A 17,391-nucleotide genomic window follows, 5' to 3' on the forward strand; every position below is an offset into this window, starting at 1 on the left:
CAGAATTGTGTTATATTTAAAAAAAAAATGTAAATCTAGTGTTACCATGATTTAACTTGTCAGCCCTAAGTTTTTATATATTGTGCTATTAGTCTGTCCCTTGTACAGCTCGAACGCCTCAGTTCAGAACGATTCGGCTGAGTAACCGCTAGATGGCGGACGTGTGCCGCCGCACGGCAGGGCAAGCGCGCGCCGCGCGTAATGGACGCAGTGCACGAGCCAGCCCCGGCGTTTGTTCCGCTTCCGGTTTGCGGGGATGTTGCTATGCGATGTGGAGTGTAGCTGGTAATATGCTGGCCGGATGCTGTCGTTCTTCACACAACAGGTAACGTAGCGTGGGCTTATCTCTTTAAATAAACAATCCTGATCCACCGGAGGTGTGTGTCCGTGGACTGTCACCCCCGGGGTGTGTAATGCTAGCTATAGCTTTGCTGCTTGCTAAGACGCTAGTAGCTAGGCTAGGCTTTAACCTGGAGCCTACGTGGAGCTCAGACCTGTGGGGATTTGTTTTGGGCCGACAGAAATGTCAGAGCTGTGGAGCTTTAAGGTTCCACTCTGGCTTTAAGATTCATTATAACCAGGAGGCAGAATATCATAAATATATATATATATATATATATATATATATATATATATATATATATAGGATCTCACTGACTACAGTGTTGTGGTGCTGACTGTCTACAGAGTGTGTGTGAGTGTGTGTGTGAGTGAGTGTGTGTGTGAATAATACCTGATTTTAAAGACTCACGTGATCATAATTGGTTGTGTAATTGGAATGTAGGTGTGATGTTGCATAGTGAAGGAGATTAACACACACACACACAGGTGTTTACTCATTTTATATGTCTGATTATTACTATCATCCATTATCCTGTTCTGATTGGTGGTGAACTGATGAGTTTTGTTCAGTGTGTGTGTGTTATACAGGTGGTGTGTTAGTACAACGTGTAGCGTGGTCGCCTCTCCACACTAAGGCTCCTGTTTCGATTCAGAGGAAGTGACACTGACGTGACGTAACGTGGTGTTCACAGTAAAGACGGTGTTCTTTCTTTCCTCTCACTTTGTTTTCTGGTTTCTCTTCACCAACATGCCGTGAGGAGTCTCTCATATCCGCCCTGTGCCTCACACATGACCTCCTGATTGACAGGGGAGCGTTTAAGTGAGTGGTACAGCTTCGCTCTCTTTGCTGATTCAAAACAAAAGTACTTTATCTTGATACACTTGATTTCGAACGTGTATTTAATGATTTACTTTTTTTTTTTACCCTGGATTCTTGGTTCAGAATACTTATTAAGGAGGTTTAAACGGCGTTCGCGCACCTTCGACATTACAGAGTGAGCAACAAAAAAAATACAACTTATCCTAACCAGATTTCCTCCACAAGGTTGAAAGTTCAGGACGATCCGTACAAGGTTTAATAACATGTTAGACAGCTCTAACCTCAATTCCTGTCACTTAAAATCTCCTTAATTTTTTTAGGTTTGTGATAAAGACCATTAATTTGACTCTTCTGAAGCGGTGATTATTTTCCTTTTTGTTTGTGGTCGAGGCCGTGTATAGGGTGTTACATTACTAGCAAAAGTCTCCAGTTTCTTTTTCTTTTCATTTTTAAACTCATGACGTAAAAAAAAGCTGAGTTATTTTAAATCTACTCATTTTTTTAACACTGGGTTTTTTCAAATACCACTTTAACCCCCTGATGGTGTCTGCAGGATCGCAGTTACATCAGTCTATCTTTTTTCCTATAGCGTCTGTGTGTGTGACTTTTTCTTCTTCTTGGCTTTACAGTTTGTGCCCTAAAACAGCTCAGTAAGTGATTCAGTAAACCGAATCTGCTCTTTGGTAGAACTCTGAGTGTGTGTGTGTGTGTGTGTGTGTGTGTGTGTGTTTGCACTCCATCGGTGTCCCATTCAGAGAGTAGTCTTAAGATAGGCTCTGGTACGGTGGCCGAAAAATGCAAACCGTAACAACAAATCAGGTGGGTTAAGGTTGCGACTAAATTTTTTATCACTGATTGAACGAGACATCTGCCACTCAAGACTGCAACTTCATGGCATTTAAATGTCAGTGAGTCTGGAGTACATCCTGTATATTTTGAGTGACAGATATTTAGTAACTATACCTACCGTTTCCGGTTTGACTGAATTGTCTCAGTTGGTGTTTTGTTTCTTGATGTGTTGTTGTGTTTCCTGATTAGTTTTTTTTATTTTTCCACTTTTCCACCACCGTACTCTGGATGAGTTCTGACCTTAAACAGAAGAATGGACTACGTTGTGTGTGTCGATGATAATGATGATTAAACCGACTCAGATCAGAGCAAACACAGATTTAGGGTTTGAATCCGAGTCTTTGGTTTGGGTGGACGTGAGGCTTAAAATGTCCTCTCAAGCACACGGTAAAAGAAAATCCAAAAACGTTGTTAGGATTCATTCTTTACTTTTCTCTATGTGCGATCATGTTTGTGTTGAAGCGGCATCACAACATCTCCGAGCTCTGGACAGATGTCCTCACTTAGGAAGAAATAAGAGCCTGAAGGTCGTCCTGAGGAGAGGGAAACAAAAAAGATAAATAGATGAAAGAAACTTCCCGCTTCGCACTTGATCATAAACCTTGGAAACAAACTAAAACTCACAGCAGGAATGATTCAGTTTCTGCTGCAAGTTGATTCAGAGTCGGTTCAGTTTCTCACAAAACAGTTTAATCAGAGACTTTTCCTCTCTTGTGGTGAAGTGAGTCAGGAGTCAGGTTTGTTCCTGTGGAGTCAAGATTTAAAGTTTAATTTTCCATGTCAGTTCTCTCACGAACACTTCATCATTATGTTGTAAATCAGAGGACGGTCACGGTCAGCGTTTAAAAAAATGATACCAGTCACATGAAGCGAGTTAACAATTAAACACTGAGTCTTATGACCATGTTATTGGAAATGAATCAGTTGTAATCTGGTGCAATGAGCAGATGTATCATTTCCACGGCGATGTTGATTAATTTGATTAAACCCTGGAAGATTAAAATCATAAATGAGCGATAGCTGTCTGAGGTGACACTATTTTCCTCCTCTGTACGCACACGAGTCATGTATATATTTTAAATGATGACTAAAGCGACTTAAGCAAACTTCAGCGTAGCGACGTTTTGGAGCGTGCACTCGATGTCAGGGTAAAAAATGTCAGCGCTTTCACTTCCGTTTCTAGTCAATCTGAGAACCTCAGCAGAAACCTCAGCAGAAACCAGACGCTGTCATACGTGAACAAGTCAGACTGAACTGTTTATTGATTTATTTTTTTTCTACATTCTACAACAATACTGGGGATTTCAGAACGATGAAATAAACACATGTGGAATAAGATAATTATGTCAAACAGTCAGGTGTTATGTTAAGACATGAAGGTCAGCTGTTCCGGATCAGTTCTTGCAAGAACAGTATTGTGTCAAGTGTGTTTGTAAAACCCATCAAACTCCATGATGACAAAACTGTCTCTCATGAAGACAAAACAATACCTCTGCTGCAGAGGAGAAATTCATTTAGAGCCTCAGAAATCACCAAATAACGACCAGCACCTCAGATTGCAGCCGTTATGAAGCTTTACAGATCAGAAGTAGCAGATATACATCTCAATATCAACTGTTCAAAGAAGATTATTGTATATTTTGAATAAACGCCTTTAGGAACGACTATGGAGTTAGAAAAGGGTGTACAAACTTTTGACTGGTGCTGTATATGTTGTACAAAAACGTGTTTTTTTTTTTGTTTTTTTTAATAATGAAATATTAACTTCATCTCATTGTTTTGTTTCTCTCTCAGCTGGAGGCTGGTGTGAGGAAGCGGCGCTGCCATGGCGTCCGGACCGGGCCAGGTGCCCGGGGTTCAGCCCGGCGTGGATGCTGTCGGCGCTGAACGGCTTTTCCGGAAGCCCAGGGACCCGACGGGCTCGTCTACACACTACAGACCGCCACGCTCACTTCCTGACGTCTGTCCCAAGGAACCCACGGGTGGGAGAGTCAGACACGTGTGTCTGTTAAAGTGTGTATGTCTGTGTGTGTTATATATAACACTATTATATAAAAAAACGTTTGTGTGTGTGTGTGTGTGTGTGTGTTCAGGTGAGGCGCGTAGGCTGAGTGACGCTCCGTCCGTGGTGTCGGATCAGCACAGGTGGACGGTGTATAACTCTAAGGTGAATCTCCCGGCGGCGCTGAACGACCCGCGACTGGCCAAGCGAGAGTCCGACTTCTTCACCAAGACATGGGGCGTCGACTTCACCGAGGGGGGCGTGGTCTCATCATACAGCCTGCCGAACATCACCGCAGAGCACTTCAACACTTACAGCAGTGACACCGCTCAGGTACACACACACACACACACACACACACACACACTTCAACACTTACAGCAGTGACACCGCTCAGGTACACACACACACACACACACACACACACACACACACTTCAACACTTACAGCAGTGACACCGCTCAGGTACACACACACACACACACACACACACACACACACACTTCAACACTTACAGCAGTGACACCGCTCAGGTACACACACTTCAACACTTACAGCAGTGACACCGCTCAGGTACACACACACACACACACACACACACACACACACACTTCAACACTTACAGCAGTGACACCGCTCAGGTACACACACACACACACACACACACACACACACACACACTTCAACACTTACAGCAGTGACACCGCTCAGGTACACACACACACACACACACACACACACACACTTCAACACTTACAGCAGTGACACCGCTCAGGTACACACACACACACACACACTTCAACACTTACAGCAGTGACACTGCTCAGGTACACACACACACACACACACTTCAAACACTTACAGCAGTGACACCGCTCAGGTACACACACACACACACACACTTCAAACACTTACAGCAGTGACACCGCTCAGGTACACACACACACACACACACTTCAACACTTACAGCAGTGACACCGCTCAGGTACACACACACACACACTATATAAGTCAGTGGTGCCTGATGTGAAAACACCCTGAGACTTTCTTTTCACGTGTGTGTTTCAGAGGGAGAAGATCCACGAGCGGTGTAAAAACATCTGTCCCAATAAAGACGACCTGTCCGTCCCCAACATCACAAACAACCACGGTACAGAACACAGTCACACAGTCACACAACGAGACGTGAAAGGATTTCAATATTTAATTCATTTAGATATATCTATAGTTAGTCTACCGTTCGGTTCGGTCTGGACACATTGTTAGTTTACTTTATTAAAATTCATTTAAACATATAAACAGTCATTAACATCTAGTTCACTAATTTTAGACCAATAAGAATAATAAGCTGCATGAGTTGGTTTCACATTCCGCTTTCGCTCCTCTGTTACTTGCACTAGCTTCACGCAGGATTAGCCCCGCCCATTTTGTGTTATCCTGTAACGATGCAGGGAGCCGTTCATTCAGTCTCCTAAAGTGATGACAGACGTGATATCAGTCTGATGTAATGATCAGAGCAGGTGTGTTTAGTAATACAGTGTGTATGTTACGTTTCTCCACAGATAAAGCCAAAGAGGAGCTCGAGCAGGTCCCTAAGGTAGGACACGTGAGACATGCTTCTGTTTGGTCTGTCTCGTCTCGTCTCGTCTCTCATTCCGTGTTTTGTGTGTGTGTGTGTGTGTGTGTGTGTTACAGATCTTCATGAGGCCTGACTTCATACTGAGCGAGCCGGCCACCTTTAGCGCCGTGCTGCCGTGGTCGCACTTCGGCGTGGCCGGGGGGAAGAGCGGGCGGGACGCCGCGTCGTCACGGTTACTGCAGGAGAAAGTAAGCGGCAAATCAAATAGCAGTGTCGATTAATAGTGTCGGATACACTTCCGAATACGGGGTCCTCATGGCCTGTGTGCTCTGTGGTTTAGCTGAGTCACTACCTGGACGTGGTGGAGGTGAGCATCGCCAGACAGATCTCCCTGCGCTCCGAGGCGTTCTTCCACGCCATGTCGTCCCAGCGCGAGCTCCAGGACCAGCTGTGCGAGGCGGCGAGCGCCGTGAGGGCGCTGAGGGAGCACACGGCCAACATGGAGCGCACCATGAGCCACGGGCCGCTGCGGGCGCTCCGGCACACGGTCACGCGCAGGAACTGCGTCACGCTGCACGGCAAGCTGAAGCTGATGGCGGCGGTGCAGCAGACGCAGCCCACCGTGCAGCTCCTGCTCTCCACCTCCGAGTTCGTGGGCGCGCTGGAGCTCATCAACACCACCAAGGAGGTTCTGCAGCAGGAGCTCCAGGGCATCCACAGCTTCAGGTACACACACACACACATTAAACATCTCTATCTAGCCTTAAATAGCAGAGTACACCACGACTAACCTCTCTCTGTGTGTGTGTGTGTGTGTGTGAGACAGGCATTTAGGTTCTCAGCTGTGTGAAATGGAGAAGCTGATCGATAAGATGATGGTTGCCGATTTCACCACGTACTCTAGGAGCGACCTCAACCGAACCTTTGAGGACGATAACCAAGTGCTCGAAAAGGTGTTGCTTCACATCTCAAAAACACACACACACACACACAAGTTTAACTCGACGTCAGGGTGATGTAGGTCAGTGTGGAAGCGTGGGTAAAGTGTGAACACTAGGGAGCCTTGAACTGGTTTGAGGTTTGACTCTGTTGTGGCAGCACTTGGTGTAATTCCAAACCACATCACGGTGAATGAGGAGGAGGAGGAGAAGGCTAACGAAACACACACACACACACACACACACACACACACACACAGAAAGAGAGAGCCCTCAGGATTGTGCAGGACTGAGTGACATCCTTTTTTTTTTGTCATCACAATCTAGAGTAGGGGACGACAAGCTTAAACACACCATTTGGAGCCGCTTTTTTTAAATGACACATCGTTGTTGTTTTTTACCTTTATGCTGTGTATAAATTTAAAAAAATATATATTGTGTTGCAATTATGAAATCAACGAACTGCTACAAAGAAAAAAGGAAATCTTATTTCTGAATGCAACAAAAACCTTTTGAACTGCGGAAGAGAAAAAAGGAAGAAAGAAAGAGAGAAAAAAAATATATATATGTGAAATAAAAAGCAGAACTTAAGTTATCCACCTGCAGCAAACCAAAACTGTTGTCTGCGTCCGTGTGATGTCATTCTTTTATCGCCTGCAGTCGACGATCAACCTGAATAAAACTCAGGGCTCGAAAAGCTCAAAAAATGTCATGCCGTTGGGTGTAGCACATATTCTGAGCGACAGAAAAATTAAACACATTTTATTTGAATGTTACAAGATCACCAAAATCTTTAAATTTAGAATTACAGTAAAAAAAAAAAAAAAACACAAAATAAAAAAATTAAAATTAAATACTCATTATTTATTTCCTAAAGCCGCAGTGGAGACGCATGAGGCTCTGGAGCTGCGCATTTTGCAGTGTGATGAACTGAATTTTATTTTAACCAACTATAAAAACATAATTTAAAAGAAAATGGGTCAAACAGGCAAAGTCATAGCACAAATTATAATGATATCGCTTTTTTTTGTTTGTTCTTATTCAGTTCTTAATAATAATATTATGCTAAAACATGCTGTACAACTGCAGTAGTGATAACTTTGATTCTCCGTGACACCTGCAGGATTTCTGTACATTCGGGTTTTTTCCTATACTTTTTTTTTTTTGGTGTTGTTTTTTTGGTCCAGTGCTACAGTGGCTGAGAAGTGCAAAACAAAATAAAACAAAAACAATAACAAATTAAAAAACAAAACAAATAAAAACAAAATAACAAATTCAAAAACTAAATAACAAAACTGAAAACAAAATAATAAAACAGAAATCAATAACAAATTTTAAAAAACAAAATAAATTTAAAAACAAAACCGAAAACAATATAACAAATCAGAAAACACAACGACATATCCAGATACAAAATACCAAATAAAAAAACAAAACAATCCAGTCAAACTGAAAGATATAGGTATAGTTTACAAATGAAATTCTTACCGCTGATTGGACGAGACATCTGTCACTCAAAATACACAGGAAGTACTGCAGCCACCAACCATTTAGAAGACCATTATCTTCATTGAAGGATTCATTTCAGTATTTTAGGATCATACAGCACTTTGGTCAACTAAGTTGTGTTAAATGGGCTTATAAAATTATTCTGACTTGACTTGATAGGACTTCTTGTATGTCTTGAGTGACAGATGTCTCAACCAATCAGCAATAAAAATGTAATTTGTGAACTATACCTACCTTTAATGGTTTGAGTGAATTATTGTTGTTGTTTTTTATTTGCTATTTTGTTTCTGGAACTGTTGTTGTGTTTTCTGATTTGTTATATTGTATTTGGTTTTGTAATTTCGTTTTTGAATTTATTTTGTTTTGTTTTTGATATTTTGCCCCTCAAATTTTTAAGTTACATTTTAAGGGTTAATCCTCCTGTGTGTGCAGTTTTATTTCATTTTATTTTATTATTATTATTATTTTAAATGTCTATACTTGTAGACCGTTCTCATACCTTTTTATGGCAGCTGGTATCCGCTGCGTTGTACACCGTGTCTCGGTACATCGCGCTCGTGCTGCGGATCCTGCGCCTGTTTATTCCGATATCGTGAGAGCGAACTGTACAATATACGACTTTATCAAACACGGAGGGCAGATGGACAGATTTTTAAAAGGGTCATCAAATATACATACAGTATATTAATACACTGCAGATTCACACAAGTCTGTGTGTGTGTGTTTGTTTCAGGACCGTCTGCAGTCTCTGGTCTTTGGCCTGCTGAGACAAAGGAAGCTGGATTTCCTGGACATCTACAGCGAGGAGATGATGCAAGCGGCCAAGGGCATCGTCAGACAGGTGATGAGTTAAACCTCCGAGAACACGACACTCGCAGCCTAATGTCACCTTTACTTCCTGTTTGGTGGCAGCAGTGCTCCTCTAAATGTGTGTGTGTGTGTGTGTTCAGTGTGTGGTGACGGCAGTGTCTCAGATCGAGGAGATCGACACAGAAGTTGTGGTGAAGTGAGTACCTTCTGTAAAGATGTTTCTCAACATATTTCCTGTTCAAAACATTCAGGTGTTTTTAAGGTTTTGTGTGTGTGTGTGTGTGTGTGTGTGTGTGTGTGTGGTGCAGGCTGCAGGATCAGATGAGGTTGATGACGTTTGCTCAATGGTTTGAGCTCCTGCAGAGCGTCTTCGAGCACTTCCTTCTGTTCCTCACCAGGATCAAGGTGCTTCAACGGCTCACACTCGCTTTCTCTTTATTTAATCCCCGAGTTTAACTTGCATACAGTCATAGTGTAAAAGTTAGTGCCCCCTGTATGTGTTTTTGTGTAAGAACATAATAAACATCATGTGATCGTAGCAGAACGTCGGCTAAATACGACCTCAGAAGAGTAACAGGAAACATCGCTTCTCCAAGATCACCGCTTACGCCTTACACACTAGAATGCTTTAAAGTGGCAAACTGCCAAAACTTCTGCTCGTGTAGAGGCTCGCACAGCTGTTCATGATCAAATGATCAAGGGCAGATGAAGAGCAGCAACTCAGTATCTTAAATCCTGAGGAAGCATGAACTTGGTATCGCCCACGTTTTAAACACACAGAATTAAAAGAGGATAAGATAGGATAGGATAAATCTTTAATTCTATTTTTACAAATATATTTATATACAGTGCAGGTAGTTTCTAAGTTACTAAGAATTTCCGCAGATACGGACTGCGATTCTACAAACATTTTGTAATTGCGAACAAATTGTACAAATAGACACTGCAGTGCACCAGATACCAATATTTACAATTATATACCATATTCTCAGTGTGTAAATGAATTTATAAAATGTCTAAAGTCAGGTGTATTGTGTGTGTGTGTGAGTGCGGGAGAAATGAGTCGGCCTCACCGGTTTCAGTGAATCAGTACGGCAGAACGATGATAGAAAATGTCTGTCCTGTAAATCTGTCCTGATGGTGAATAATCCTAATTTCAGAAAATCAGTTCACAGTCCAATACAGTGGAAAACAGCTCTGAGACAAAATAGTGTCCGGGATTCCCCTCAGGATTTAAAGGCACAGAGACGACACTGTTTAACGTGTGAGATTCATTTGCTTAGGAGCTGTTACAGTTTTTAGCCACATGATGGCAGTGTGGGGAAAGGGGACAGGGATTTAGTCCAGCGGATATAAGCAAAGTAGGCCGGCATTGTATATTTGTGTCAAGAAATAGGACTCACTTTGTCGGACTTAAGAACAAATCAGACTTACGAATGTGCTCACAGGACAGAGCTAGTTTGTAAATAGGGGACGTACTGTATAGTGTTTAAGTACAAAAGTAACAAACAATAGAGTAGTTACACTGCACAGTTTACAATGGTGTTTTATTTATTTAATTTTTTGTTGCTATTGCACAGAACTTTAAGCTATTATTAAAAAAATCTTTTACAAATGATAGTACTTTGTATTTAAATGTAGTTTCTAATCTAGGTGTGTGTGTGTGTGTGTGTTTTTCAGGCCACTCTGGGCGTAATTCGGAACGTGGTCCTGGAAATCCTCGACAGCGGCCAGAGGAACCGCGCGGCGGACCCTTGCACGCTCGCCGACGGCGTCTCTGTGGAGAACGAGGAAGAGGACGAGGAGGAGTCGGAGTCGGGTCTCCGTCCCGGCGAGGCCGAGCTCGCCTTCCTTACTCACGAGGGGCTGTTCATCAGCGACGCCATAAACGATGCCGAGCGCCGCAGCAACGGGCCGTCGACTCAGACCAGAGCACAGGCGAGGGAGGAAGCTTCCGGCAGCGACTCGGCGTCCGGCACTACGGAGTCGTCCTCCAGCAGGGAGCAGATCAACAACAACAACACTACCTCCTCCTCCTCCTGCCTGCCCACAGGGGGCGCCACTGCACTGTGAGGAATCATGAGGAAACACACGCTCGCAACAAAGAGTTATGTGTAGCTAATGTTTCTTCACCTTATTCTGTGTGTGTGTGTGTGTGTTCAGTGAGGATCTGATGCCGTCTGATCTGGAGCTGGGCAGAATCGCCAACAACATCCAGGAGCTGCTGTACACGGCCTCAGACATCAGTCACGACCGCTGTGTCAAAGTCCTGCTGGCCAAGGCCAAGGTACACACACACACACACACACACACACACACACACACACACACACACACACACACTTCAAAATCAGGAGCATTGATCCATCAGTGTGTTACAACCTGCCTGTGTGTGTGTGTGTAGGACGGTTCTCTGGAGCGCGTGAGCTCGGCGGAGTTTGTGTGTGTGAGCCGCGCGGTGGAAGCCTTCGCTAAGGACACTGAGGCTCTGTGCTGCAGGAGGAGTGTGAGTCTCCGGGGGGCGCTGCAGAGTCAGGCCAACCGATTCGTACACCGCTTCCACGACGAGCGCAAGACCAAGCTCAGGTATGGACACACACACACACACACACACACACACACACACACGTATGACCAAGGTGTTCCTGTTAGAATTAATTAGTTTCTGTCTTTGTGTGTGTGTGTGTGTGTGTACAGTTTGCTGTTGGACACAGAACGGTGGAAGCAGGCTGAAGTTCCTGCTGAGTTCCAGCACCTGGTCGACTCCATCGCTGACGGACACATCACACTGCCTGAACGCAAACCTGCAGGTACACACACACACACACACACACGCACACACAGGAGAGTGTACAGTCGACCCCCTGCGAAGTCGCAGGTCCAGAGGTCGTGGCCTTATTCGTTTGTAGATTTTTCTTTTCAACCTAAACTAATAATTGTTTGCAGAAACCTCCAGCAGTTTTGTGGAAACTGGAAATATCCTTATTTTTAAAAAGTTTTTTTTTTTCGTGGCGATATAATTTTTCATGCTTTTTTTTAAACGATAAACTATTTTACTATAAGTACATCATTATTTACTAATTCTGTAATATAAATGTTTACTAAATAAATTCAGGTAAATTTCCATATAAAATGTAATACTAATGTATATTTAATTAAATTTTATTTCTATAGCACTTTTAACAATTGTCATTGTCGCAAAAGCAGCTTTACACAAACAAAGGAATTAACTAAGTTTGTATTTAATGTGAGTGTGCATGCATAGCAAAACCAAAACTCCCTATTGGTAATAGAACACAAAGCGACCATAGAGGTAAGAAAAAAAAACATGGTTTAGGACGGTGAAATATTATTACCGTATTCACCCTACAATATTTATACAGAAAGAAAACACTCACATGAGTTACAGTACGTGTAGGGGGGAAACATCTGTAATTTACACTGAAACACTGAGACATGGAGACATGGCAAATTCGAACTTCATTTCTTACATACACAGTTCGATATGCAGTGAAATGCTTATTCAACTTAAAAAAAACAAGATTATCAATAAAAGATTTAATTGCATAATAGAAATAATATACTAATACTAATTCAATAGAATTGAAATACGGTGGAACTTCGGATTACGAGTAACGCGGTTTACAAGTGTTCCGCAAGACAAGCAAAGATTTTTAATAAATTGTGACTTGAAAAACGAGCATTGTCTTGGTTTACGAGTACCGAGTATCATGTATCACTCTTGCGCTTCTTGTTTTGACGCCAAGCGTCACGTGATCACAACTGAGCCAACGTTTTTTCTCTCTTGCACAGCGGAATTAAAAAAATGGAGCGCTTAAAAACAGAATCACTGCTGTATAGTAAAAAAAAAAAAAAAAATGAACCGGCACTTCACCTACAAAGAATCGCGACAGAGCAGAGTTTCTGTGTAAGGCAGAGAGTGTGTGTCTGGCACTGTGTGTGTAATGTGCATACACACAATAGCACCTGCGTGATCAAATGGGAACACTTATATGTCGGGATTTATTTTTACTTTTTTTAAAGGTAAAGTGCAGGTTAATTTGTTTTATTTTCACTTTATATTTTGTATTAATTATTTTTATGTATTTATTTTTTGGGACTGTAGGACGAATAAATTGAGTTTCCATTATTTCTTATGGGAAAATAAAATTTGGTTTACGAGTGTTTCGTAATACGAGCCCGCTTCCGGAACGAATTATGCTCGTAATCCGAGGTTCCACACTACAATGGAATAAATATAGGGGAAAAAACTTTAGCTATAGAACATATGCAGTACTGTACAGTATACAGGTTTACCTCTACATTATTTCCTTTTGTTTGTTATTTCTTTAGTTTTTTAAGGGTAATGTAAGTAGCTCAAGAGTTTGAAAATAAAATTAAAGTGTTTTGGGAGCGTATTTAGGGTTTAAACTATAAAAACAGACATTTATACACTGCTGTCGTGGTCTGCAGGTCCAGAAGAGAAGAAGCCGTGTGACTTCCTGCTGGTTGACGGACAGAGATACGCTGTGGTCGGGTGAGCGATCCGACCCGCCTCCTCTCATTAACACTCCTCACTGTAATCAGACCACGCGTTCTGCCATAAAGCATGTTGGGGTTTGAAAGCAGGAAGTGTGTTTGTGATGCACTTTAGTAGTGTCTGTTTGTTACTGTAGAAACAGGAAGTGAGAAATGAGGGGAGAAAGGTGTTTTTGTTTGTGTTTGTTTATATATATATATATATATATATATATATATATATATATATATATATATATTAATTATTTATTTAATTATTATAATTTTTTGGTCTTGATGTCGGACAGGACGGTGCTGCTGCTGATCCGGATGATTCTGGAATACTGCCAGTGTGTGAACGACATCCCGTCCATCACCACCGACATGCTGACGCGTCTCTCAGACCTCCTCAAGGTGCATGCGTACAGTATGTGCGTGTATACGGATACGAATACATTCCGGTTTGTTTGTTCCTCGAGGTGTTTCATAGCGACGGTGTGTTGATTGACATGTTTGTCGTCATGCCAACAGCACTTCAATTCCCGCAGCTGTCAGCTGGTGCTCGGGGCCGGAGCCCTGCAAGTGGTGGGACTGAAAACCATCACCACCAAGAACCTGGGTAAAACACACACACACACACACACACACACACACACACACACAAACACAAACACAAACACACACACACGCATCAAGCCTTACTGTACACTTCCACGTCTGCATTAGAAAACGACAAACTTTTGCAATGTTTAAACTTTATCCACACCATTTATTTCCTTTCTTTTTGCCGCTTCACGTTTATAATTACACGTGACTTTCATGTGACTACAATGTGAGTTACATACGTACATCTTTTCTCGCGTTATCCATGTTACAACATGTGAAATAAACACTCGTTTTAAACAATGTGAAGATGCTAACACTGCTACGACATTCTTACGCTGCTGGTGCTGACTGATGACATCAGTGCTCTATCTATGCATGGCAGAGGCAAAAAGTCACATGACCCTATATCAGATATACAAAGTGAGCCAAAAAAAAATATGTATCTATATATTACAAAACGAGGGGTATGCGACAGGAATAACATTAAACAATTACAAAAGCGAAATTAAATTAAATCAAGTCGTTATGGATTTTAATTAGCAAAAGTTTATACAGATGAGCTCAGATGTTGTGAGTTCACATCCCCTTACCCACATCTCATTATACACCTGAGGGTTCCAGGGTTAAGGGCAACCTGGTGGTGCTGGGGCTTGAACCTGGGACCATACTATCATTAGTCCAACACCCACCTCAGATGGGACTCGAACCCACAATCCCTGGGATGGGACTCGAGTCCTGTGTCTTATCCATTAGGCTTTTCCATTCATTATCTTGCTCAATGTTCACGGTGTTCCGGCTCCGAAATCAGACATGGGGTTTTCAAAAAGTACGCCGACATAAACGCTGTAGAGAAACAAGCAGACTGTCGGTGATGTGCAAGTTCTGCTGATGATAGACCAGGACACTTACAGGACCGGCTGGATTACAGGACCAGAGGTGCGGAACAAAATGAGAAAAAAAAAAAAAAAACACTAAAGAAGTTTCATTAAGCCACTGTTGAGTCTCCAAATAGTTTTTTTTTATCTTACTTTGAACAGCGGGTGTATCATTTTTATATTTTCATTTTGTGTTACTTGAAAAGAAAACATGGTAACTTTATATAAAATGAGTGCTTTGATGTGTAAAGCAGAGGAATTTATACACAGTTTATTATTTATGGCTTCATTCTTTAATTCTTTCTTTCTTTCTTCCCTCCCCACTCTCCCTTATGTCCAAAAGTTGACATTTATATTATTAAAGCTTGGATACAGACTTATGATTCAAATCTCTGTCTCTCTGTCTCTGTCTGTCTGTCTCAGCTCTGGTGTCTCGGTGTCTGCAGCTGGTTGTTCACTACATCCCCATAATCCGAGCGCACTTCGAGACCAAACTCCAGCCCAAACAGTACAGCATCCTGCGCCACTTTGACCACATCACCAAGGTACACACACACACACACGGTATTTATAAAATGTATGTATGATGCATCTATTCCAGTATTAATCCTGTGTATACTCTGTGTGTGTGTGTGTGTGTGTGTGTGTGTGTGTGTGTGTGTGTGTGTGTGTAGGACTATAATGACCATATCGCCGAGATCTTGGCTAAGCTGGTGGCCATCATGGACAGTCTGTTTGAAAAGGCACTGTTTAAGGTGAGCACATGTCCCTGTCCCTGCAATGTGTCTCCTTCGAGATGGTCGTGTGTCATGTAGGGAGAAGGAAACACGACAGGATCTGGCAGGAACAAACAAATGAGAGCAAGCGTCACCGGTGCTAATTATCCGCTTTTATTTCTGTTCTCATCGGAAATAACGTCTCATTCGCCGGTCTCGGGTTTCGTCCTCGCTGCAAAATCAATAGACGGAGAATGATCGAGAACAAACTCCACCCAGTCCTACAGAAACTCTTAAAGGTCATGACGCGAGTCAGAGCTGAAGGACAGAACGTTTATAGTTACAGTTCTGATCTGATTGATTTGTCTTCCTGAATTTATTTAATAGAAATGTGTAGGAGACATTCGTCAAGCATGTGTCCCTGTCTCAGGATTTAAGGCATTGATTTATTGGCATTTATACCAATGGCAAATAAGAAAAATAACAGGAGTAGAAAGTTAAATAAAAGTGGACAAACATCTCTCACTGTCTCTGTTTCTTTCTCTGTTTCTCCCTCTCTCTGTTTCTCCCTCCCTCTCTCTGTCTCTCTCTCCCTTTCTCTGTCTGTCTCTCTCTCTCCCACTCTCTCTCTGTTTCTCTCTCTCTCTCTGTCTCTCTCTCTCCTTGTCTCTCTGTCTCTCTGCAGTATGAAGTAAAGGCCCCGATGCCGTCACTGTGTTTCCGTAATCTGTGCAAGCAGATGGCCAAAATGCACGAGGCTATCCACGAGCTCCTTCCTGAGGAACAAACTCAGGTGAGACACACACACACAGAAGGATGAACTTCACTTTTCACTGGGTTCCGTCACAATTTTTGAAGCTTTTATATTCATGATGGTTGTGTGTGTGTGTGTGTGTGTAGATGCTGTTCCTGAGGATCAATGCGAGTTTCAAGCTTCACCTGAAGAGGCAGCTGTCTCGGCTCGGGGTGGTGAACGACGGCGGACCACAGCACGGGTGAGATCCACTTCCTGTACACACACTTCCGCGTGTCAGTAACCGGTTCTCACGGTAACACCCTTTGCCCCGCCCCTGCAGGTTGATGGTGGTGGACGTGGCCTTCTACTCGGAGAACATTCAGGCTCTGAGATCTCTCGAGCGCTTGGACTTGAACATGCCCGAGATCTGGGAGCAGAAGAGGTGATGACGGACGGCCCGGCCCGGCCCATCGGGTCTGATCTCATCTCATCTGATCTGATCCGCTCCACCCCTTTCTCACTTCCTCTCTCCTCTTCCCAGAGTGTATGAGGTCAGAGGTCATACCGGAGGTGAACACTTGTATACAAAACAAGACCTCTCTCTCTCTTTCTCTCTCACACATACACACTTTTTACCTCCTTGTCCAGAACTGCTGTGACGCCTTTGTGTTGTTTTTTGTTTCCTGGAGCATGAAAGAATCAGACTTTCACATTCAAGTGACCAATCAGGATAAGCTAAGGGATTCTCTGTGGGCGGGAACTTTCTCCTTCTGTCGGGGTTTTCTTGCTCAGTGCCTCGTGGTGCGCTGTCGGCGCAGCGTCGCTCTACACTCGTGTGCAATCCTGTCGTATGATTATTGATTACAAAATAAAACAAATTATGATTTTTTTGTTTTTGCTTTGATGTTTATATATATAGATAGATATATATGCATCAGTGGGTTTAAATTGTGAACTTGGATAATTTATTTTCTTCTTGTCTGATTTTACTGAATGATTTTTTTATATATATAAAATAATAATATTTACAACATTATAATAAGAAAGGGTTATGAGAGACACGAGCATGTTTATTCAGAAAGGCTTTTGAA

At 42.5% G+C, this 17,391-nt stretch overlaps 1 protein-coding gene across 2 annotated transcripts; it reads left to right on the top strand.

Moving 5' to 3' along the window:
- The first annotated feature begins 225 nt into the window (after positions 1-225).
- On the top strand, positions 226-16,976 carry vps54 (VPS54 subunit of GARP complex). 2 transcript variants are annotated; one of them, XM_053476916.1, is made up of 23 exons: positions 226-325; positions 3,806-3,993; positions 4,105-4,346; positions 5,082-5,163; positions 5,576-5,610; positions 5,709-5,840; positions 5,933-6,318; positions 6,419-6,545; positions 8,773-8,880; positions 8,990-9,045; positions 9,158-9,254; positions 10,530-10,918; positions 11,013-11,136; positions 11,254-11,435; positions 11,547-11,659; positions 13,323-13,386; positions 13,676-13,781; positions 13,899-13,986; positions 15,272-15,393; positions 15,523-15,603; positions 16,250-16,357; positions 16,465-16,559; positions 16,641-16,976. In XM_053476916.1, exons 2-23 carry the CDS (start codon positions 3,837-3,839, stop codon positions 16,744-16,746), a joined length of 3,000 nt encoding a protein of 999 aa, XP_053332891.1. In that variant the 5' UTR covers positions 226-325; positions 3,806-3,836; the 3' UTR covers positions 16,747-16,976. The 2 variants fall into 2 exon arrangements, with proteins under 2 accessions (XP_053332891.1, XP_053332892.1); XM_053476917.1 differs by lacking the exons at positions 15,523-15,603; positions 16,250-16,357; positions 16,465-16,559; positions 16,641-16,976 and having other exon boundaries at positions 13,676-13,798.
- The last annotated feature ends 415 nt before the right edge of the window (positions 16,977-17,391 follow it).

The sequence above is a fragment of the Clarias gariepinus genome, chromosome 18, assembly GCF_024256425.1.
Source record: "Clarias gariepinus isolate MV-2021 ecotype Netherlands chromosome 18, CGAR_prim_01v2, whole genome shotgun sequence".
NCBI classification, from domain to species: Eukaryota; Metazoa; Chordata; class Actinopteri; order Siluriformes; family Clariidae; genus Clarias; species Clarias gariepinus.

Bases quoted from the DNA above. Each gene is read 5' to 3' on its own strand.
- vps54 (XM_053476916.1), top strand. From the start codon at position 3,837: ATGGCGTCCGGACCGGGCCAGGTGCCCGGGGTTCAGCCCGGCGTGGAT. The intron at 5,841-5,932 runs GTAAGCGGCAAA...TCTGTGGTTTAG, and splicing joins CACGGTTACTGCAGGAGAAA to CTGAGTCACTACCTGGACGT. The intron at 11,660-13,322 runs GTACACACACAC...CGTGGTCTGCAG, and splicing joins GCCTGAACGCAAACCTGCAG to GTCCAGAAGAGAAGAAGCCG.